The following is a 23494-nucleotide window of genomic DNA, read 5'->3' as shown; positions in this document are numbered from 1 at the left end:
CAGGAGCTCCTTGGAGCCCATCCCCCTGCCCCCCAGCAACTCGGAGCTCCCAACCTTCCTTGTCCTGGACCCCCGGCCACTCCCGCACCTGGAGGGACTTCCGGACTCTCAGAGCCCGCCCCCAGGCCCCGGCCCCCGCCAGCTCCCAGGGTAGCCCGGAGGAGGGTTGCGCTGGGCTCCCCTCCCCCCCGGGCACACACACAGTTAATCCTCGGCGGCTGCTGTTTGGATAAAATGCGCTGGGAGCGTTCGAGGCTCCGCGGCCGCTCACATCTGGCCCGGGTTTGCTCTTTACGCGTCTGTCCCGCTTGCTTCGGTCCTTCCTCTACTTTCGAGAAACCGCGTTTCCGCTTCTGGCCAAAGAGACCTTGTAGCCGAGGAGATCCAGGTGCCGGGGAGCGGCCGGCTGTCCTGCACCCCAACAACTTTCTGAGCCCTCTTCCCAGAGGACTTTTTCCTTCCTGCCTGCTCTCTCCTTCGACAAGTCTGGTCTTCCCCCAACCTGGCTGGGAGGGGGCTCCGCCGCTGGGAGATGCTCTAAGAGAGGCCGCGGGGAGGACGCGGGCGCCCCGCTCGCTCCCGGACGCTGGTGGCTGGAGGTAGGTGGCCTGGCGGACGGGACGTGGCCGTGGCGGGGGTGGGGGGAAGGAGGGGGATCCGGTGCGCCTTTTCCTGGCTTCAGCCTGGTCGCGGAGCAGACACCTACACGGGGCGAGGAGCGGGGTGGGAGGGGCCAGAAGCCAGTTGCGGCAAAGGGGCAGAAAGACCAGGAGTTGGCGGAGAAGGGCCCGGTGCCGGTTCCTGACACTCCCTTCGGAGCCGAGGTGCCGTGGAGAGCCGTGGCCGTGGTTTCCCTCTGTTGACCAGGGAGCAGGGGGCTTCTGTGGCAGACAGATGCTGTCAGGAATGATTGTTACTGCCCCCGATTTTTGTGGCGTGTTTATCTTGCTTCACTCTTCCCTGGGTGTGAAAGGGAAAGGAGTGATACCCAAGTCACCTCTGCACCTGGTGGGGAGACCCCACCCCAATAGCGCCTGGACAGTCTGAGAGCCAGCCCTGCCTGTGGGCAACTTGGACCCTACACAGAACAGGGAATGCTGGCTTTGGCCCCTGCATCTAATGGCTTTGGTGTTCCTGGAGGGGATCCAGCCTGGACAGGAAAAAATAATGTCCCTCTCGGGGGACCCTCTGGTCTGCCCACACCACTGAATGTGGCCCTGGTCTGGGCCCAAGTCACTGAGCTGCCCTTGAGCCTCTGGACTGCGCATGCCTCTCTGTGCACTACCAAGTAGCAAGCATCTCCACGGCACAGGTGTGATCCCCGCCTGTCCTGGGCACCCACGTCGTGTTAAACTGGGCCCTGCCGTGCCGATTCCTGGACAGCTGCTGTGTCTTCCGTGGGACCCCAACGTGCTTTAGGTGCTCACGGGCCCTCCTGAGCCACTTGGGAGGAAGGGTGACTTGACTTCTCTCTGTGACTTGCTTCCGTCTCCTCTCTCTCACTTGGTTTCTAAGAATGGAGGCAGTTTGGCACACTTGGAGCTTCCTCTTTCCAAGCTTTGAAAATGGGGAGTGTCCTGAGAAACTGAGTTTTCTCAACCACTAGCTACATCCTGGGTCCCTGGGGGAGGATGTGAGGTCCTCAGAGACGCTAGGCCTTTGCTTTTTATAGTTCAGGGAAGCAGGCGGACAGCCCCACGTGCAAGTTCACAAATCGAGGCACTTGCCTGTGTGTACTGCAGGGAGAGGCAGGAAACATACAGGTGAAGGGGAGGTGGGGAGTGCAGAGGGTTGAGCTGCCCTTTCTGGTCCCCCTTCTCCACTCTCCCTCTTGACCTGACTGCTGAGGTGGGGCTTAGAGATGACCCGACAACAGTAGTGGCAATAGAAATAGCGGCAGCCATGGATGTGTGTGTGCTGGAACCCAAGCTCCTCAAGTTTCCAAATTTCCACTTCCCAGCAGCCCACAGAGAAAGTTCCCTGGGGCCGGAAAGACAGCTGGGGTCTGCTTCCCAGGGACTGTAGCCCTCTCCTCTGGCTCTCTCTGTTTTCCTTCTCCCATCTTGAGTCTCTTGGGATGCCAAGGAACAGGCTCCTGGTGAGCAGCAGGTCAGGGCGACAGACAAATGTAGGTGCCAGAGGCCTTGGATGGGCCCTCTTTCTGCCAGAGGACACCGCTGCCTGTCTGGGGCAGGGGCAGCCATCAGTGAGGGACAGGCTCCCAGGTGGGAGCCGAGAAGGCTGACATGGCCCCAGGAAGGGTGCAGGCAGCTCCCTCCTCATTCCTGGGACGTAACCTCCCTATTCAGGGCAACCAGCACAGCATAATTTTTTTGGAACATGCTTTTTGTTATTCTTCCTGGTGCCTCCCGCCCTACCCCCCCGCCCCCCCCCCCCCCGCAATGTAATTAGCGTGACTCATAAACCAAATATTCTGGCATTGAACTTCACCCATCAAAACAAAGATGAAAAGAATTTTGTAGATACAGTCGTGCTGCTGGGCGTCCTCACCAGACAAGAGCTTGCCATTGCGCTTTTGTCTTCAGGGGCTGGACCTTTGCATGAGTCCCTGTTCCTGGAGCTCGGGTGGCTGAGGCTCCAGGGCCCTAGGGGAGAGGCGGTGGTGATAGCTTGCAAAGGAAAGGAAGAATAAAAAGTTTCCTTTTTGTTATGGTCCCCACACTCTGCTGACTACTTAAGGTAACTCTGCCTGCCCATCCACTGGAGAGAGATGTGAGTGTTTCCGGAGCAGCCTCGTCTCCCTGCCCTGAGAGTCCAGCGATCTTAAGTGGGGGTGATGGTCTCCTGGGGCACTTCATCTTGGTGGTGTAATTACCGTTTGGGCAGAGGTTTATTATTTTCTTCCTGTTTTTACCTGCTGAAATCTGCCTTCTCATAAAGCCAAATGAGACAAGGCAGCTCCCTGGACAGGACCCCAGACACCTCCCTGACCCCTCACACAGTACGAGGGAACATCTGCCCACTTGGAGAAGGATTTGGAAAAGGACCACCAAAGCCTGAACAGGTGCTTCCTTCCGTGCTCTAGGGGCAGCCCAGTGAGCCGGTCCCCCCCGGGCCCAGGATTCAGGATTCTTGGGGCCCCGCCCAGACATCCTCAGCCTGGCAGGACCAGTTCTGCTCTCAACCACGGACATGCAGAAGCGAGCACGCTGGCTCTTTTCCTCCTCCCCAAGCCCCGCCGTGAAACTTCTGCCAGCGCAGCCTGTGACCTCTGACCCTTGTCTTCCTGCCTCTCGGGGAGGGGCTCGATGCTGGGCGCAGGAGTGGGAGCTCTTGAGCTCATTGGGGGCAGCTTTAGCTCTGGGTCCTCGTCAAGGCTGCAGCTGAGAGGGGCCTGAGCAGCTGGAGGTGGAAGTGGCGCTCCGACGCCGGGAAGCCGCTCATCCTTGCCCACGCTTGCTTCCCAGAATTGGGCTCAAAGCAGGATGGGCTTTGAAGCGCCGGAGGCCCCCCACTGCCCACCGGGGTGTCCCTGGCCTGCCCAGAGGCCTTTGGAGTCAAACCCTCTCCAGCTGTGGGCACCACTGGCACAGTCCTACTGGGGCATCCTGTCCCATCCTGCGCCTCCGTGTCCGACCACCTCCCTGCCTGACCACCTCCCTGGCTCCTGTAGGAAGTTTCCTTGAGATGACATGGAGCAGAGCAGGAGACTGCGGGCAGGAGGCAGGATGGGAAGGGAGCGCGGGAGAACCGGACAGGCGGGAGAAGGGGCAGGCAGGCGGGGCGGGCAGTGGGGGAGGTGGGGAGCACGCCGATGCCAGGTGCGTGGTGCCTCGTGCTGGGTCAGACGTTGCTGCCAGCCGCTGATGAATCCACACTCGGGGGGAGGTCGCAAACCTTCTGCCTCCGTTGCACGCTGTCCCCAAGTGGGGACATCTGGTTACCAGTCACCCTCTGCCCTGGGGACCAGCGAAGGAAAAGGACCTCGCCTGCAAAGGCTGCCAGCCCTGGTGGAGCTGCGGGCGGATGCAGGCCAGATGTCGGCTGGGCTGGGCCCTGCAGCTCTGCCCTGCAGGTTCTGAGGCTGGTGGTCAGGGTGGGGGACTGGGGTGCGCTTGGAAACACTTGGGCCCTTTCTGCTTGTGAAGAGTCTGAAGTGAGTTCTGGTGAGAGACGGGTGGGTCTGGGTGGGGTTTGGGGTGGCCATGGCACTCAGGTCTTCCAGCATTCAGGACATCTACCCCCCACCCCTTAAGGTATAGCTATGAGAGCAAGACCCGTGGTTCTGTAAACTGGCCTGACCTACAAGGAGGAGACCCTGAGAATGGACCCTGTAGAGCAAGCAGAAGCAGGCCCGGGCAGCTGGGGCGCTGGGCTGGAGTCTGATGCCTGCCCTTCCCCCTTCTGTTCCATTCTACTCCTGGTTCCCTCTCTGCAGGGACCTCTCCTGTGGGGCCCCTCCCACACCTGACCCCTGGCAGCCCCCAGGGATGGGCAGACACAGGTCATGCTCACTGCACCCCCTGTAAAGAATGTCAATTCTTTATATCGTTCCCTCCTGCCAGCCGCACTCGGCCTCAGTCCCCTTTGCTTCTGAGCATCAGAGGGCATGGGGGTCAGGGTGGAACCGTTTGCCATCCCTGTGAGATGTGGGCTTCCCCCTCCCCTCCCCTGCAGAGCTCACCCATGCACTGTTTTCTCTCTACCCTGCAAAAGGAGTGCTTTCAGAATGCACACTCAGTGGCCACAACCCCCACGCCCCGTCCATCCTGAGGTGTGAGGGAGGTTCCTGGTGATCCTGTGCCTAAACCCGAAGGAACTGCGCTCCAGTGGTGGATGTTAAGATGCTGGCGCCGGGAGATCTTAGCACATTGCTTTGATGAGGACGGTTATCACGGATCCCTGGCGCCCTGCATGGTGCCAGGTACGGAGCAGGCCCTCAGCAATCTGCTGAAGGGATGAATGCGAGGTCTCAGCTGGGGGATAAGTTCCTCAGGGCCCGGGGCTGCTGCCGCTGTTCCCACCGTAACCGAGTGAGCTTAGCAGGTGGACACCCGCCCGGCAGGCGGGAGTGTCCTCAGGACGGTGGTTCGTCAGGACCAGCCTGTCCTACCTAGCCGGCATCTTCCTGGAGGCCCCCTCGAGGTGAAGTGGCAAGACCTCTGCTGTCAGACACACCTGGGTCTCACCTGAGCTGCAGCCCCTGCCACGGCAGGGCCTGGGGTGAGTGACTCCCTCCCTCTGAGCCCATTTGTTCCTCTGAGAAATCGAGGTGACTGTAGGGCACAAGTTCAGTAGCCTCCGTAAAGCACGTGCCCAGAGCCCGGCAGGCAGCAGGTGCTTAACCAGAGCTTTGTTAGAAGGAATCTCTGATAAATGACAGGGCTGCTCCTGGGCCGGTTAACTCGCCTGGCTGTTGAGCAGAAGTCCTGATGATGGCCTCAAAGGTTTGGCTCCATTTTCTCCTGTTTTGTGGCTGCAGGCAGCTTCCTTCAGTGGCAAGTACACCAGTGACTGGTGTGTCAAAGGCAGGACAAATCCCCTGCTTCTACAAAACGTGTTCTCTCTGGCTGGCCTGATTCTAGCCCCACTTGGGTGCCTTTCCCGGCGTAATCAGTACCCACGGTAACTCCAGGGTTCGGCTGCCCCAGGGGAGGGCCTTTTCTTCCTCTTGTTCCACCGTGTCCCTAGAATCCAGCCCTCTTCCCAGTGCGCAGTAGACACTCAACAAACACTTGCGAAAGAACGTGGGACTTCTGGGCTTCCCTGGTGGCACAGTGGTTAAAAATCCGCCTGCCAACGCAGGGGACACGGGTTTGAGCCCTGGTCCGGGAAGATCCCGCATGCCGCAGAGCAACTAAGCCCGTGTGCCACAACTACTGAGCCTGCACTCTAGAGCCCGAGAGCCACAACTACTGAGCCCGCGTGCCGCAACTCCTGAAGCCTGTGCTCCTAGAGCCCTGCTCCGCAACAAGAGAAGCCACCGCAATGAGAAGTCCGCGCACCACAATGAAGAGTAGCCCCCGCTCACCGAAATGAGAGAAAGCCTGCGCGCAGTGATGAAGACCCAATGCAGACAAAAATAAATACACAAAAAATTCTCTAAAAAAAAAAAAAAGAACGTGGGACTTCAGCACGAGGGCAGTTTATATCCCCCACAGTCCCGCCTGAGCCACAAACTTGCCACAGCATCCTCAAGCCCCTGCCCCATTCTCCTTTTCTAGGCAGAGACTCAAATTCCCCCGAATAAACAAAATGCTCTCTTAGTCTCCAGGGTGGGGCTTACTTATCATTTGTCTAAGTGGAAAATAATGTGTACTTAATGTGAAAAAATATGTGACGGTTATAGGGGAAAACCCCAGAGACCCCCAAATAAGAAAATGGCAAGCATCCGTATTTTCATCACCCAGAGATAATTGCTGTTAGCAGCCAGGTGGGTGGCCTTCAAATCTCTGGGCTAATGTACGTGCATGTGTGGATGTGTTTTTATGTATGTATGTTTTCAACCTGCATTTTCACTCATCAGCATTTTACGAACATCTTTCCACGCCAGTAAATATTCGTCTGTTTACAGAGGTCAGTCCTTGGTGCTACCAGCTGAAGTTGCCCCTCCCCCTCCAGCATCGTTTATTTATTTATTTAAATGCCTTTAAACGGAGCGTGTGTTTCTGGGTTCGGAGCAATCTCCACCCCTCCCTGTCACATTACACCCAGCCCGTGGCCAATGGCTGAAGGCATTTGAGTTTGCCAGCCTGACCAACCACCTCGTCTTTAGTTTTCCACCGTGTGGCTGCACCATCATTTGTTTGATTAGACTGCTTTTGCAGGACATTGAGGTATTTTGTAAGTTTGGCTGATGGAGGCAATGGGTGGTAACTCTTTTTTTTAAAATTAATTAATTAATTATTTTGCATCTCACTCTCTTTATTTATTTTTTAACATCTTTATTGGAGTATAATTGCTTTACAATGGTGTGTTAGTTTCTGCTGTATAACAAAGTGAATCAGCTATACATATACATACATCCCCATATCTCCTCCCTCTTGCGTCTCCCTCCCACCCTCCTTAGCCCACCCCTCTAGGTGGTCACAAAGCACCGAGCTGATCTCCCTGTGCTATGCAGCTGCTTCCCACTAGCTGTTTTACATTTGGTAGTGTATACATGTCCATGCCACTCTCTCACTTTGTCCCAGCTTACCCTTCCCCCTCCCCATGTCCTCAAGTCCATTCTCTACGTCTAAAAATATGGAACGCTTCACGAATTTGCGTGTCATCCTTGCTCAGGGGCCATGCTAATCTTCTCTGTATCGTTCCAGTTTTAGTATATGTGCTGCCGAAGCGAGCGCTTGTAACTCTTTTTGAAGCAGGAGGCTTTCTGAGTGCTGATAAGAGGAGCACTTGAGGAAAAGATGGCTACCTGGTCACGTCGGGATTCAGCGTTCTGATGACACTTAATGGTGTGACCTGAGAATTCCCTGGCGGTCCAGTGGTTAAGACTTCTCAGTTGCACTGCAGGGGGCATGGGTTCGATCCCTGGTCGGGGAACTAAGATGCTGCATACTGCGTGGTGTGGCCAAAAATAAATAAATAAAATACAAGAGTGTGCCCTGGGCCACTCTCCCCACCTCCCTTCTCCCCCCACCCCAAACCACCCCCAACCTGAATTAGAGATTTGAACACACTGGCTTGAGTCCTCTTTGGACGATGGCTCTGCTACTTGGGAAGGGCTGAAAGGGACTGTGGATTTCGGTCAATACTGAAAGTCAGACCCCAGGCACTGGAGACATGTGTGAACTGAGACACATCTCCTGTGTATGAGGACCTCCTGATCTGTGGGGGGACCAGACAAGGAAGCCGGTCTCTGCTAGATACTGGGGGAGGAAATTCCTGGAGGAGGTGGCATCAGGCCGGGCTCTGAAGGACACAGCGACGAGGAAGGTGGCAGGAGAAAGAGACAGAAGACGAGACCGTGGTGTGACTTAGGACTTCCGGTGGCTCCAGTTGGCTGGGGTGAAGGACACACATGCAGGGGTGGGGACAAGGGGGCCAGAGATGAGGTGGGAGGCAGATGGTGAAGCGCAGGGCTTAAATGTTTCCTTTATTTTCATGGAAGCCTTTTGAGCCAAGGGGGGCATTCAGATCTGCAGGTTTGAAAGCTGCCTCTGGCCAGCAGTTTGGAAGGTAGAGGAGAGATGGGGAGACCAGCGCAGGGCTGAGAAAGAAGCAGTGACAGCGCCCGAAGGGAGGGAGAGGAGAGACTGCCAGGGGGCCTGGTTACGGTGCAAGAGAGGCCGAAGTCTGCAGAGCTCGGAGATGCGGGCCGGGGGCCCTGTGTGAACAGCTGTAAGCGCCGAGGAGGAACAGGGACGGCGGGAGCTGGGGAAGAAGACAGTGAACCAACTGGGGGCTTGAGCATCTTACGACAGAGCGAAGGCGACATGATCTGGAGACAGCTGGCCATCTGGGTCTGGACCAGTGCTGTGCAGTAGGACTTGGCGATGATGGAAGAGTCCTCCCAGCTGTGCCGTCCAAGAGGGTAGCCATTTAAAACGTGCTCGAGTGGCCGAGAATGGAATTTTTCACTATGTTTAGTTGTAAAGGATTTAACTGGCCCCAGAGGCCAGAGGCCAATGTTCTGGAGAGCGCAGGCCTAGAGCTTGGTGGCCGGGGACGCCTGCTGGGGACAAGGATCAAGGAGCTGTCCGCTGAAGCTGTCACACAGGAAACGATGGGCGGAAAGTGTTCGGAGTGAGAGGGGCTGAGGGCTGAGGACACGGTCTGGAAAACACCTGTCGCTAAGGGGGAGGTTATGGAGGGTAAACACAGCGAGACAGCGTGGGCCGATAGGGGCCGGGGAGGTGGGCGGTCATCGCCGGCAGGCGCCCTGCAGCCTGCACGGGAGCTGGACATCGGCGATCTCAACCAGAGCAGTCTGGGCTGCAGCAGGCAGTGGCAGGGCTGACTGGATGCTGAGCTGAATTGTACTCTTGACTTAGAAGCCGTTAGATGTGGGACAAGGTTCTACCTTTTGCCAAGCTTTCCCCGGAGATGGCTGTAAAATGCGGCAGTGATTTCCAGGCCCTAGAAAACGAAAAACGGTGTGGTGCTTGTAAAAGGGATGGTGCGGTCGGTGCACAGGCCGTGGAATTCCCAGCTTTTTTCCTCCCTCCGTCTTGGGAACGGTCAGCTCCCGAGGGTGTCACCGCTGCGGGGCAATGGGACGTGGGCCAGGCCACCTGTGGCGCGGGCTCACGGCAAGGCACGAGCTGTCAGTAGCTCTTCTCTCTCACACGGTTCTCAAAGCGGGGGCCAAGCCTGCCGCCCGAGGCCTCACAGCTGGGAGGTGATCTAAGGACAGGGCTCTAGTCAAGGAAATCTTTGTTTGCACTGGGGAGGCTGGGCTGGCCAGGTGCCCCCGAAGGCCCGCCGCCTGCAGCCCACGTGGTCTCCTTGTATGCAGGGCCTGGGCAGAAGCTTAGGCAGTGTCTTCTCTCAGGTCCAGGTAAGCCTCTCCTGGTCTAGGTGCAGTGAATTGCCTCAGGAGAGGATGGAGATGTCTCAGGATGGGAGGACGCCTGGCCCCTCTTTCCTTCACTGTTTTATCCCAAGTCAGCACAAAGGAAGCCCTCGTTTATTAATTAGCGAGTAGCCCTGGGAGATCCCATCTCTATCGCTGGCCTTGGGCTTTGGAGGTAACCAAAAAAACCCCAAACCTTAAAAAAAATAAACCCTCTTCCTTTACGCCAGAGGACAGCTTCTTGGAAAAAGGGGAAGAGGGAGATTCAGCAAGTGAGCTGGGCGCCAGGATGCCCTCACCTTTTGGGAAAGGCACAGCGCACCTCCAGTTGACCAGAGCTCCTATAATAAAGGATGCACAGCCCCCACTGCTGCTTCCTCTGCAATGTTGGGAGGAAGCGGGAGAGGGCCCGAGACCGGCTGGGGCTGCCCCATTACAGAAGGGAAAATTAGGTATGAAATGGCTTCCTGGGATTGGTGAACAAATGTCATTTATCAAGTGGGAGCCACTCTACCTCCCTCCTGCCCATCACCAGAGGAGTCTGGTAAGTGGAAAATGAGTGTGATGAATGGCTTCCGGGGAAGGAAAGCAGACATCATGTGTTAGACAGTCCGGATGGTCATAAGGGCCAGAGGGACACCCCAACATGGGCCTGTCTCTTTTCTAGGCACCCCAGGATCTGAGTCCAGGGAACCTTCTGCAGCAACTGGAGAGCTCTGAGTGTCTCAACGGGAGAATTTCCGCCAGATGTCGAAGCAGTGAGGGGCAGCCCCAGGGCTTCCTTTCTGGTAGAGAAGATACTGGGGAGGGGAGGGTGGCAGGAGCAGATGTGCGGAAGGATTGCTGGTGGCTGAGGGACAGTTGACGCTGTGTTGAAACAGAGACTGATTGGATACTGATCCGCGTCACCTTCTCGACCTAGAAGACCTTAGGTGTGGGAAACAGTCCTATCTTAGGCCAAGCTTCCTCGGGAGAAGCATGTAAAATTTGGGGGTGGTGTCCAGGCCCTAGACAAGCCAGACAAAGATATTTGTTTTGGGTGAATTGAAGTCTGGGACACAGCCAGAGCTCCTGGAAAGCATCAAATGGTACAGAGGAGCGGAGACCTTCAGGAGGTATTAAAGAGGCCTGATGACTGACTCGATGTGGCAGATATGAGAGAGGAAGGCGTCTAAATGACTCCCAGATTTCTGGCCCGCTGTTTGTTCATAGTTCCTACTCCCCCACCCCCCAACTTCATCTTAATAGAGCAGAGCTGCCCAACAGAGCTTTCTGCAGCGATTGAAATGTTCTGTGCAGTCCAGGAAGGTAGCTCCCACCTCCCTGTAGCCATTGAGCCCCTGGAATGTGGCTATCGTGACTGAGGAATGGATATAGAATGGTCTTTAATTTAATTAATTTATTTTTTTGGCCATGCTGTGCAGCATGCGGGATCTCACTTCCCCGACCAGGAATCTAATCCGTGCCCCCTGCAGTGCAAGTGCGGAGTCTTAACCACTGGACCACCAGGGAAGTCCCTAGAATGTTCTTTAATTTTAATTGGTTTCAAATGAAATAGCCACAGGTGGCTAGCGGCCACTGCAGTGGACGGCACAGGCCTAGAATGTCACATTTTGAGTCAACATCTGCTGCTCTGCCTTGAGCTGTGATTGTGTACATATCTGTCTCCTTCACTGGACAGTAATTTTTTTTTGTTTTTAATATTTATTTTTATCTATTTGGCTGCATCAGATCTTAGTTTGGGCACTCGAGATCTTCGTTGCGGCACATGGGCTTCTCTCTAGTCGCGGTGCGTGGGCTTAGTTGTCCCGTGGACTTAGTTGTCCTGTGGCATGTGGGATCTTAGTTCCCCGACCAGGGATCGAACCAGCGTCCCCTGCATTGGAAAGTGGATCCTTAACCACTGGACCACCAGGGAAGTCCCCATGGATGGTAATCTTGAGGTCAGGGAGTATATTTAATCTGCGGTGGGATCACTGTCTCCCAAGCTCTTACCCGATGCTGTGCAAATCACGGGCATCCAGTTAACCGTGCCTGTGTTCAATTTTCTCCTGAGAGGGAATTCCAGAGCTACATGGGCATTTTGACTTGTCTTCTAAACTCCTTCTAATCCAGGGAGATCCTAGGCTTCTCGCCTCTCAGAACAGCTGGTTACCCGATGAAGATTAAGGAAGGTTTATAAAATGCTTTTGTCAAAGGGCACTGGGCGGGGTTGGCAACAAGACAAAAGGCAAACTTGTGGAGCTTGAGGGCTAGGAGTTCACTGTCAGAACACAGGCATGACACCACGGAGGTGGGCGGGCCCCCCAAAATGACAGGACCGATTTTAAACGGATATAAGGAAACTTGCACTTGTGTATGAATATCGTCTCCTTAAAGGATTCACCACAGATCCATTCGAGGGCTGGGAGGATAAAAATCATTAACCAGGAAGTGTTCTCAGACTTCCTGCCTTCCTCCGGACCCTGTCATTGACCCAATTCCTCCCTTTCGCCTCCCACCTACTGTAGAGGGGGGTTCTTCCTTGCTGGGGGAGGTTAAGATGCAGGGAGATGGGGAGAGTTGAGAAGACGGGAGTGGAGGAGCTGCAGGTCCTGAAGGGCGTGGGTGGGAGATAAAGATGTTCATGGAATTGTTATGGAATTTGGAACACGAATGTCTTCACAGGGTTTGGGGTAGGCAAGTCCAGTTCTGAGTCATGTTGGAATTAACTTCAGATGTCTTGACCGCAAGGCAGCCAGGAGACTGGACCACTCGGGTCCAGATTCACAAGGGTTACACACCACTGGCCAAAGAGTCCTGGGGGCTGCTCCCCGGACCTGACAGCACGTTCTTTGAGTCATCTTTCTGGGGGCACACCTCCCCCCTTGTAGGGCACTCTGTTTCACTGGAAATTGCTAAAGAGGGCCGGAGCTAAGTTTGGTTAGATGTTGGGCAATACTGGTTTTTTGTTTTTTTTTTTTGCGGTACGCGGGCCTCTCACTGTTGTGGCCTCTCCTGTTGCGGAGCACAGGCTCCGGACGTGCAGGCTCAGCAGCCATGGCTCACGGGCGCAGCCGCTCCGCGGCATGTGAGATCTTCCCGGACCGGGGCACGAACCCGTGTCCCCTGCATCGGCAGGCGGACTCTCAACCACTGCGCCACCAGGGAAGCCCTGGGCAATACTGTTTTTGCCCAAAAGTGAGTAAAATGATCATAATGTCATGATGTTGACTTTGCTGTGGGACTTAGTAAAAGCGTTCTGAAGACAGTTTTGAAGAGGGAAAGCTTTCAGTCTGGGTTTGCTTTGACCCCAAAGAGGAGGTCCTTGAGGAGAACCACCGACCTCTGCTGCCCTCACTCAGTGCTCCTGGCGCCTCCGACTCTTTGCTGGGTCATCGCGGGCCACCACCCACCCCCCACCCCCCCGCCACTGATAGCATCACCCCTGCGCCGGCTGCATCCTGGTCTCCATCTCTTCTATCTAGGTACAGAAAATCCCTTTTCCAGACTTAGAAAGAAACGTACCAACGTGCAAAAGTGTACTTCCATTGAGGGTAGAGGACTGATTCTCAACTGGGAGGATTTCTGCCTCTCAGGGGATATGTGGCAAAGTCTGGAGATGTTTTTGATTGTCGCAACTGGGGGTGGGGCTGTGCTGATGGAATCTAGTGGGTGGAGTCCAGAGCTGCTGCTGAACATCCTACAATGCACAGGACAGCCTCCCACGACAAAGGCTGATCCAGCCCAAATGTCAATGGTGCCGAGGCTGAGGAGCCCTGGGGACAAGAGTCCAAGACAGCTCTGTACTTTCTTTTCCTGTTATTTTCCAGCCTTTCCCAAATGAATATATATTACTTTGGATTCAGGAAAAAAAAATGTTTGAAGAAAGGAAAACCTCTTTTCCTTTCAAGTGATGCAAGCTTGGCATTGAAAAGGAAAAGGAGAGTAATTATCAAGGCGCCAAGGAGAAACAGGGGAAATACAGAAATAGGGCAATAAACAAATTTGGAGAATTCAATCTGACAAATATTTGTTGAGTTCAGGGTGCTGCAGGATGCTTGGTGGGTCCAAGTTGAACAAGACCGTATCCCAAGCCCAGAGGAGGTCACAGGTCTGCTGTGCAGAATCTTCTAGGCCAAGAAAAACTCTCTGCAGAATGAGACAATATGAGACACGCAAGCAAAAAAGAGTAGGGAGAGTTTGTTCCAGTTGAGGGTCTGGGAGACCTTCAGAAGGAATATGAAGCACCTGAGTTGGGTCTTGGGTAGGATTTTTTTTGGCTGCGTTGGGTCTTTGTTGCTGCGCGCCAGCTTTCTCTAGTTGCGGAGAGCAGGGGCTACTCTTTGTTGCGGTGGCTTCTTTTGTTGTGGAGCACACCCCCTAGAGTGGGCGGGCTTCAGTAGTTGTGGTGCATGGGCTTAGTTGCTCCGTGGCATGTGGGATCTTCCCGGACCAGGGATTGAACCCGTGTCCCCTGCACTGGCAGGCGGATTCTTAACCACTGTGCCACCAGGGAGGTCCCTTGGGTGGGATTTTGATGTGATCTGAGGGCAGCCTGTTGAATTCAAATCCAGCCCCCATGGCTTAAAAAGTGGGCAGCCTAGGCTTCCCTGGTGGCGCAGTGGTTGAGAGTCCGCCTGCCGATGCAGGGAACAAGGGTTCGTGCCCTGGTCCGGGAAGATCCCACATGCTGCGGAGCGGCTGGGCCCGTGAGCCATGGCCGCTGAGCCTGCGCGTCCGGAGCCTGTGCTCCGCAACGGGAGAGGCCACAACAGTGAGAGGCCCACGTACCGCAAAAAGAAAAAAAACACACACAAAAAAGTGGGCAGCCTTAGGCTAATCGACTTCTCATCACGGTTTCTGCATTAGTGAATTCAGTATAATAATGCATGAATATTGTCTCCTTAAAAGATTCACCGCAGGTCCATACGAGACCTGTGATGGGGTAAAAACTATTAATGAGGAAGTGTTCTCTTTAGGGTTGTAAGGATGAGTGAAAATGATGCAGGGATGCCCAGCACCGGGCCTGGGGCAGTTGTCAGTCCTGTTAGCCTGGTTATTAGCAGAAGAAAAGAGGACAAAGGGTGCTCCTGGCCAGGGGAGAAGGATGTGGGCAGGTGGGCAGGTGCCAGGAGTTTGGGGGTGTGGCTGGAACCTGGTGCTCAAACTGTGGTGCCTTGGCAGCACCTGGGGGCTTTTGGAAAATGTCTGTCCCAGATCTGCCCAATCAGAATCTGCATTTTCACAAGATTTCCCAGGTGACGTGTATGCACGTTGCAGTACATGAAGCAGGGAGCTTGAACATGGGACGAGGGGTGCTGGGCAATGTAGGCGAAGTGTGGGAGCAGACTGGGGAGGGTGGTGCCCACCCTGGCAAGGAGCCTGGAGAAATGATGGATGGGTAGAGGGGGCGAGGAGAGAGAGGGAGAGATTCTTTTAATATGTATTTTATAAATTACATTTATATGTACAAATTTTCTTTGCCAAGTGGAGGGGAGGTAGTGGACATTTTGAGGAGGGGGGCTGGTCCAAGCAGTCTCTCTGTCATTTGGAAGGTCTCTGGGTCCTGACCCTTGGCAGGTAGAGAACGTGGATGTGGGGGGCCCAGCTAATCCACTGCAGGGGGTGGGGGTTGTGCAGAGAATTGAAGAGCGGGCAGAAGTGTGGCTTCAGGGGGTGGGGGGATTCCTGGGGAGGCCAGGCTTCCTGGCTCAGAGTCTCATAGCACATCTCTGAGGAGCCATCGGGAGAGCCTCAGCTCTGGTTCCTGGTCTTCGGCCTCCCCCAGGTTCTCCTGACTTGGCACGGGGTTCCAGCAGCGAGGGCGGCCAGAGAATTCTGCCTTCCGAGCTAAAACAGCGAGGCTGCTAACACGCAGAATAAAGAACAAAGCCAAAGAGTCGGCCCCGCGGAGAGGGTCGTGCCCTCACCGGCCGCGAGGCCTCTGAGCCATGGAGTTGAAGGAGGTCCATGGTGGCCCGAGATGCGTGAAAAGGAGCATTCATCTGGGTAGACGATTACCGACAAAAACAGAAATCCGTCTCGGTATTTTAATTTTCCTTAGACATGAAAGAGGAGTTAAAGACAAATCAGACAGGACCTTCTGAGGCTGTTCCCTTGCTTTGATGCTTTGCCCCTCCCCACGATGCCTGGTTCCCGGCCCCAGCCCAGCTGCAGGGGCAGGGTGGAGGCGTGCTTACTCCCCCGGCCTCAGTTCTTTCACTGTGCAGGCCAGAGGGTTCAATTAGGTGTCCTTGTCAGCCCTTTTGGTGTTAAATTGTATGATTCGGTGAACAAAATGGGCTGGGATTGACCACCGTCACCCCCTCCGTGATGGGGAGGTTTCCCAGCCAACAGAAACAGTCGAGGCACGTGTGACTTCTGACTCCACACACCAGAAACGGCTGAGGCACGCGTGTAAATCCCACAGCCGGGGTTAGCCGGGGTGTTGCCTCTGACGGTGAGAAACCAGTGGGATTTGTCTGTTTTAAGCCCAAGCACTGCCCCCTAGTGGGCTCACTGGGAACCCCCAGTGGACAGCTCTTTCTGGAAGGACTATCTCAATCCTGTGCAAAGAGGGTCCGGTCCAGAGCTTTTTGGAGAGACATGGGGCTGGCTTCGATGACAATAAATGCCCTGTGCGGCGGGGCGCCACCCCCCCCAACACCAGATGCTCGAGGACACGCTCTTGCGCCGCCTGGTGGCCAGAGAGCGACATGTCAGCGCCTGGCTGCCCACCGGGCCCCACAGTGCAGGCTGGGGCAAAGTCCGTGGACAGCGGACCCCCCAGATTCATTCGGGATTTTGCTCATTGTCCTAACAGGGCCGAGACACGACCATCTGCAGAGCTCAGGGTTGAGGGGTCTCCTTCCTGGGAGGCGTGGGGGGCCAGGCAGAGCCATGCTCAGCGGCAGCAGGTGGCCTGGTGCTCCAACGCCAGCCCGGCCCCAGGGCATGTGCGTGAGGGTGTGTGAGTCTGTGCGTATAAGTCTGTGAGTGTGCTGAGAGTGTGAATGCCAGGTGTGGGCATGCATGTGTGCATGTGAGCGTATGTATATGCACGTGAGTGCACCGGAGTACACGTGAGTGTGTTGAGTGTGCGAGTGTAAACACAAGAGAGTGTGGGTCTGAGTGTGTGTAAGTGTACCGAGTGTCTTGAGTGTGTACAGAGTGTGTTGTGTATGAGTGTGTATTGAGTGTGTGAGTATGTGTGTGTGTGAGGGCACTTGTATATGTGCACGAATGTGCCCTGGGGTTTGTGAGTATGTACGTTGAGCTTGTGTGACTGTGTGTGTGAGTGTGAGTGTGTGATCGCCGTCCCAGGAAGAGTGGCAGCTGAAGCACTTAGTGGGTCAGCTTGGTGGGTCGGGCAAGCACTGCAGGCTTGTTTCCCTGCAGGGCCCTTCCAACCCGTGTCCTCCCCGTGTGTCTCCCCAGCAGGGCTCAGCGGGAAGATGGGCCCCCGTGGGCTGGGACTCGCGCTGGCGTGCTGCCTGCTGCTGGCCTTTGCCTGTGGCCCGGTGCTGGGCCGCGTGCCCCGTGGGCAGCTCGAACAGCAGCAGCAGCAGGGGACCAGGGAGCCACCGCTGGACCACGCTGAGAGGTGAGGCTGTGCGGTGTGGATGCAGGGGCGCTGGCTCAGCAGCGGGGATGAGCCTGGGGGTCAGGTGCCCCAGGGGGCTCTTTGGCAGCTAGAGGGGAAGGAGCAGAGGCCAAGGCTGAGGAGCCGGTGCTGGGGGACAGAGGCGCCATTTCTCCTGTCAGTGACCCGGGCCTGTTACCTGAAACTGCGGACGGTAACCCAGCCTCATTCCAACCCCAGAGGAATGTGGGTCTGTGTGAGGTGCTGCAGCCACATCCTTAAAAGAAGAACACACCACATCCCCAACCCCCAGCTCTCGGTTTCTTTGCGTCCTTGCCTGTCCTTTGAGAATATCTTCTAGGGTTCTAAGTACCACCTGGAAGTAGGAGACAGGCACGATGCTGGGCTGAGAGCTGATCTCCACCACCCTGATGTCTGATCACATTGCAAGGTGGGGGATGGTGGCTGAAGACTGGTACAAGAAGTGGTGGCTTTCCTCGAAAAGTTATGAATTTCTTCCGAATGGCACTGTCTTCATATATATGACCTTCGATGATATATAGACTCCAGGCTATTTGGGATATTTTGTAGGGATGCATAAAATGCTTGGGATTACTCATGAAAATGTCATTCATCAAACGTGAGGTCCTAACACCTGATGCTGACTTTGAGTTTCTTTATCACTTTGAGCTTTGGGCTGACGTGATACCTGAGGCTTCGGGCTGTCTTGGAGTACAATGGAATTGCATAGGATTTGGGGCAAAGTAACATCATTCTTCTTCTTTGTCTTTTCTTGTTCTTCTCCTCTTCTTCCTCCTTCTTTTCATTCAACAAACATTGATTGAGGGCCGTTATTGGTCTGGCCATCCTCTAGACACTGGGGACACACATGTGAATGACACAGTCACTGGCCTCCAGGAACTCCAAGGCTATGGGGGGACAGACACACACGATCCAGTTCAGTGTGTCCACGGTGTGGACGCGCGGGGCAGGGGCGGGGGTTGGGGAAGGCTAGGAGGAGGAGTGACTGGGTCTTGAGGACACCTGAGGGGCATCCCAGGCACAGGAGGGGAAAGCCGCCTGGCAGCCAGGATGGCACGTGCGAAGTGTGGCCATTCCAGTGTGTGGCAGTGTAAGGGCTGGTAGGTCGTTTGGGTAGGGTGGTTGGATGCCGGAGGGTGGAGGATGGGAGGGCAGATGAACCTGGTGGGAAAGGGTCTCTTTGGAACTTCATCTACAGGGGAGTCATGGAGAGGTTTAAATTTCATGGTACCCTAGAAAGAATGCTGGAGGGTGGCAGAACAGAGGATGAATTGGCAAGGGAGAGACGAATTCCAGGAGGGCATTCCGAACAGCAGTGGTCCCTAGAGGTGAGGAGAGCCGAGGGCCCAGCTCCTGGAGGTACTTTGATGGTGGGGTGGGCTGACTCCTCAGGACTCCATGATCCTCAGAATGGATTGGTGAGGCCAGAGAAGCATCTGCAATGAGGCTGAGCGTTCCATTCTGGGCGACTGGCGATGCTGCTGCTGCTGTGAACAGGGTTTGGAAAGAGAAGATTCTAGGGATGAGCGGCAGTGATGGGCCATCAGTTTGGGACACATCTCGTGTGTGGGGCTTGTTGAATCTCTAAATGGAGACTTCTGGTGAGAGGTGGGCGGGGGTCCGTCTGGGAGTCTAGGGCTTGTAGGTGGCTGAGTTTAGGGTGTATAGATCCATCTCCTGGATTGTCTGTGGTCTGAATATGGGAGCAGAGGGAGACAAAGAGCTGACCCTTCAAGACGGACTGTGCCACCTCCAAGGTGGCCGCGTCACAGCCAAAGAGCTGCGAGCAGATAGCACGGTGCGGTGCAGTGTGACGCCTCGAGGTAGCAGCATGGAGCTGTCGCTGCCGCTGCCCCCCGCCCCCCAGGAGCAGATCTGGTTGAGCCCTCTCATTTGCAAACGAGTCAGCTTAACATAGCAGCTTCTAGAATCCTAGATACATGAAGGGGATGTCCAGTCACGCCACGGGCATGTCACGTGTCAGATTTCTCCCATGTAGCCTCTATCTTGCCCAGCTCCTCAAATTATTGCCGTTTTTGTTATATCGTTGTTTCCACGACTGTCATTGCTGTCAACAGAGGGCAGGGGGCTCTTTCTGAACCTTCACTAAAAGCCTCAGAATTTGCCAAGAGCCAACGCAGTCTCTGTGGAGGGAAAATTAACACAGCCTCACACATCCAGGTGAGAGAAGGCGAGACAGGTACCCTAGGCCCTCTGGTGGCAGAAGAGAGAAGAGTTCCTGGCTCTGAGAGCTCTTGGCTTTCACGGTGATGTCTTTACTCCCTTAGGGATGAAGAAAAGCATGAAAAATACAGCTCCAGGCAGGAAGAGGAGCCCCCCGCATCCCGGTGCTTTCGCTGCTGTGACCCTGGTACTCCCATGTACCAGGCCATCCCGGTGCCACAGATCAACATCACCATCCTGAAAGGTCAGGCACAGAGACCAGCAGGGGGGACCGTCCCCTGGGGAGGGGGCACTGCTCCGTCCTGATTGGAGGGCAGGGCAGAAGATGGAGTTAGGGAGGAGTGGGCAGGAGAAGAATGGCGCCCTCAGGGCACCGAGCAGAGGCATGCTGTCATCTAGCGGGGAGAAGGAAATTCCGTTCCTGAGGCTCTGGCCCCTTTCCAAGAGGAGGGGTTGGGGAGGGATCCACAGGGGAAGGAGCCTCAGGGCAGCTCGGGGTCTCACCCCCCCTGCCTTTGCACCGCAAGCCTCAGCTTCACGGTCCTGTGAGCAGCAGATAACCTTGCACAGCCTGGGACGATTGAATCGGGATGCCAAGCGGCCCGGGTCCCAGATCCTCAGGCCCAGCCCCTGCGTCTGTAGGTCATTTGTTCGGAGGGAGCCGTGGGTCCCGCTGCTGCTCCTGTTGCTTTTGGATAAACGCATACGTTCCCTTTTCTTCGCCAGGACTTTCAAGAAGGAAAAAAAAAAAACGATTGCTTCCGGATGAAAATAGAATAATCCTTGAGGTTGCTTGACGCCACGTGTTTTCCCGTCCCATTTAGGTGAGAAGGGCGACCGAGGAGATCGGGGCGTGCAAGGCAAATATGGCAAAACAGGCTCCGTGGGCGCCAGGGGCCACGCGGGACCCAAAGGGCAGAAAGGGTCCATGGGGGCCCCTGGGGACCGGTGCAAGAACCACTACGCTGCCTTTTCGGTGGGCCGGAAGAAGCCCCTGCACAGCAACGACTACTACCAGACAGTGATTTTCGACACGGAGTTCGTGAACCTCTATGGCCACTTCAACATGTTCACGGGAAAATTCTACTGCTATGTGCCCGGCATCTACTTCTTCAGCCTCAATGTGCACACCTGGAACCAGAAGGAGACATACCTGCACATCATGAAGAACGGGGAGGAGGTGGTGATCCTGTACGCCCAGGTGAGCGACCGCAGCATCATGCAGAGCCAGAGCCTGATGCTGGAGCTTCAGGACCAAGACGAGGTGTGGGTGCGCCTCTTCAAGGGCGAGCGCGAGAACGCCATCTTCAGCGATGAGTTTGACACCTACATCACCTTCAGTGGCTACCTGGTCAAGCCCGCCACGGAGCCCTAGCCGCCCGCTAGGGCTAACCTCCATCGCCACAGGCTAACCTCCCGTTGTCCCCGTGCCCCGCCCTGCTCCGCCGGACCCCCTCCCCCACCCGGGTTTCCCCGGCCCACACGTCCCCAGCTTTGGCATTCGACATGACGCCCCCTCGCGGGAGTGGGAAGCAACATCGGCTGTGTGGTCCCAGGCCCTGCCGTGTCCGCACATGAAATCACCAGGCGGGTGCCCACGAGAGCTCCCCTCTGTGTGCACGTCCTTGAGTGACCCCTGCACGTGTGCCACGACGCGCCAGGGTGTCCCAGAGTAAGCCACCCTTGCTCCCATTGCTGGGAATAATTAAGCCAATTCTAAAGGTTGTGAAAGGAGCAAAGTAAACCATGGAAAAGAAAGGGAGGCATTATTATTTTTGCCTTTCTGCCAGCCTCGCTGGCTCCAGGCAGGAGGGCTGTCTCCCCTCGAGGCTGCCGGAGACTTCCTGTAAGAGAAGATCTAAAGTAGATGCCAAGGGTGACAGGGGAAGTGGGTGGGGGGCGTGGGGACCGGAAAACCATGTCTGGCTTAATATTTTAGGCCACGTAGGAATCTTCTTGGGGGACAGCTGGACTGACGTCCACATCCCGTGGACATTCCTGTGGCCTTGCCCGAGGGCTCAGCTGGTCTTTCTGAGCCACAACGGCGAGGGGGTTCGAACTGGGCAGCAAGGGTCAGCTCCTCAGAGGGACAGCCAAGCCCTCGGCCGTGGCCTCTGCGTTGGTGAGCAGCCTGCCCGCCGGAACCCACAGGCTCCTGGCGGCAGATGGCCCCTGGCAGCCAAGCTCAGTACAACCCAGCAGAGCCGTGCATCCTGGCATGGCTCTACCCACTCCCCCACCCCACCCTTGCATCCTAGACGGGGCCCCCACGCCTGTCACACTGGCATTGGCTTTCTGTCCCTCCTCTCCAACGGGTCAGCTGTGGAAGGAACCAGGGCCTTTGATTTTGCAGCAGCTGTCATGGTTACACAACTTCAATAGACCCGCCTCACCCACCGTCTCAGAGTCCTGCTTCCCAGAGAGTTCACCATTCAGCGCCCCAGCACCCTCCCCTGGGGCCTCTTTGACCAGCAGCCTAAGAGCAATGCAGGAGGGGGCTTTCCTGGGCCCCAGAGCAGGGGGGAGCTGGAAGGGACCGGAAAGCTCCCCCCTGCCTGTCTCAGGGGCTCCTGCATGGCTCAGCGTCTGAGGGGGTAGAGAGGGCACGTCCCAACCACCGGGGTCAGACCTCTGCTCTGAGGGGGTTGGGGGGATGCCTGGAGTGGGGCGCTGCCTGGATTGGTGCTGTGGCCCGTGGCTGACTTTGGCCCGGCAGCCCTTCCCCACTTCTCTGCATCAACGCCCGGGGCCAGGGTCACCCCGTCTGCTTGGGCCCTGAGCCCCTCCAGGAGCCTTCCTTCCCACTGCCTGCCTGCTAAGCCCTGATTGACCAATCCCTCTGCCCTCCCTGAGCCTGGCCATTGGGTCTGGGGTCTGCACATCCTTCCCTCTGAAGGACTTCTGCTGGTCAGACTTTAATAACTGTGTATACGTGTGGGAGGGCTGGGGAGCAGGGCGCCCGCCTCCTGCTTTGTGCTGCCCCAGTGCTCTTCCAGAAAACATTAAACGTGGAATTGTGTGTTTCAGCATCGTGGCCTCCTCAGTTTGGGTGTTGAACCAAATCCTCCTCCGTTCTATCCACCCCACCCCACCGCCGGAACCCCGCCTACTGCCTGTTGGAGGCCTGGCGGCCCTCAGCTTGGTACCTGGGGACATTGGTACCCAGCAGGCACAGGCTGGGCCTTGAACTGCCTCATTCGTCACCGGAATGCATTTCACAGTTGGCCCCTTTGGATGCCCTGTAGGGGAGGAGCCTTCCTTGCTTCTTCCGGATGGCCCCAGGTGTGCCATGGCTTGTGGCTGCATTACTCTAGTCCCTGCCTATCTCTGTCTTCATGTGGCCTTCTTTCCTAGATCTCTTAAATCTCCCCCTCCCTTCTTTCCCAGTTGTTGGAATTAGGGCCCACCCTAAATCCAGGATGATCCCCTCTCAGGATCCTTGACTCTATTACATCTGCAAAGACCCTATTTCCAAGTAAGGTTACATTCACAGTTAGCAGGGCTCAGGACCTGGACCAATCTTTTGGCCCATGGATGGACACAAGTCAACCCACTACAGCAACTCGCAGGCTTGAATACACCCACCAACAGCCCCCTTTGTGACCAAGTGGTGAAGAGCAGATGTTTCTTCTTCTCTCCATCGTTTGCCCACTGGGTTAGTGGCCAGGGCCCTTACCAGATGGCCAGCAGGCAGTGCAGAAGCTGCCTGGGTCCTGTTGGTGCCAGCAGGCTGGCAAACAGCTGCTGGCCTCCCTTTGCCTGGTTCTGGGTGAGCCGGTGCGGCCGTGCTCGGCCTTGCGCTGGGGCCAGACCGGAGGAGGCGGACACTGCAACCCCGCTCCCTGCAGGACAAAGATTGGGCCTCACCATCCTGCAGCTGAGGCCACCGGGCAGAGGATGCAGCTGGGAACAGGAGCTGAGTGCATTTCCCAAAGGTGTGTGGAAAGAATGAATCAGCTTCATCCAGGTGCCCACTGCGTGCCCTCTCTCCAGGGACAGTCATGTGGCGTGGAGCGTGTATCACCTGTCCCACTGCCGGCCAAGCCGGCATGCAAGAGGAGGCAGCCTTTGCTCCGGAGCCCACCCAGTCCCCTTTCAGGGTCCCTTGCTCTTTAAGCTCTTCCACACCCAATCTTCCACTCCCTTCCTGCTGACACTTCCACTCTGCTCTTTCTTGATCCTGCTTTGTGCTAGCCCAGGTGCTAGGTGCTGGGGGCACAATGACA

The 23494-nt window shown here is 56.0% G+C and overlaps 1 protein-coding gene and 1 non-coding gene across 4 annotated transcripts; one reads left to right on the top strand and one right to left on the bottom strand.

Annotated features, from left to right (window-relative positions):
• Window positions 1-240: 240 nt before the first annotated feature.
• Window positions 241-22297, top strand: C1QTNF1 (C1q and TNF related 1). 3 transcript variants are annotated; one of them, XM_060133049.1, is made up of 4 exons: window positions 461-599; window positions 16901-17063; window positions 19373-19512; window positions 20093-22297. In XM_060133049.1, exons 2-4 carry the CDS (start codon window positions 16915-16917, stop codon window positions 20641-20643), a joined length of 840 nt encoding a protein of 279 aa, XP_059989032.1. In that variant the 5' UTR covers window positions 461-599; window positions 16901-16914; the 3' UTR covers window positions 20644-22297. The 3 variants fall into 3 exon arrangements, with proteins under 3 accessions (XP_059989030.1, XP_059989032.1, XP_059989031.1); XM_060133048.1 differs by having other exon boundaries at window positions 462-599; window positions 16898-17063; XM_060133047.1 differs by lacking the exon at window positions 16901-17063 and having other exon boundaries at window positions 241-599.
• On the bottom strand, window positions 7201-7307 carry LOC132512400 (U6 spliceosomal RNA). The gene has a single exon (XR_009538130.1). It is a non-coding gene; the product is annotated as a U6 spliceosomal RNA (small nuclear RNA).
• Window positions 22298-23494: the final 1197 nt, after the last annotated feature.

Source organism: Lagenorhynchus albirostris, chromosome 20, assembly GCF_949774975.1.
Source record: "Lagenorhynchus albirostris chromosome 20, mLagAlb1.1, whole genome shotgun sequence".
Classification (NCBI taxonomy): domain Eukaryota; kingdom Metazoa; phylum Chordata; class Mammalia; order Artiodactyla; family Delphinidae; genus Lagenorhynchus; species Lagenorhynchus albirostris.
This window is presented reverse-complemented; position numbering and strand designations above follow the sequence as displayed.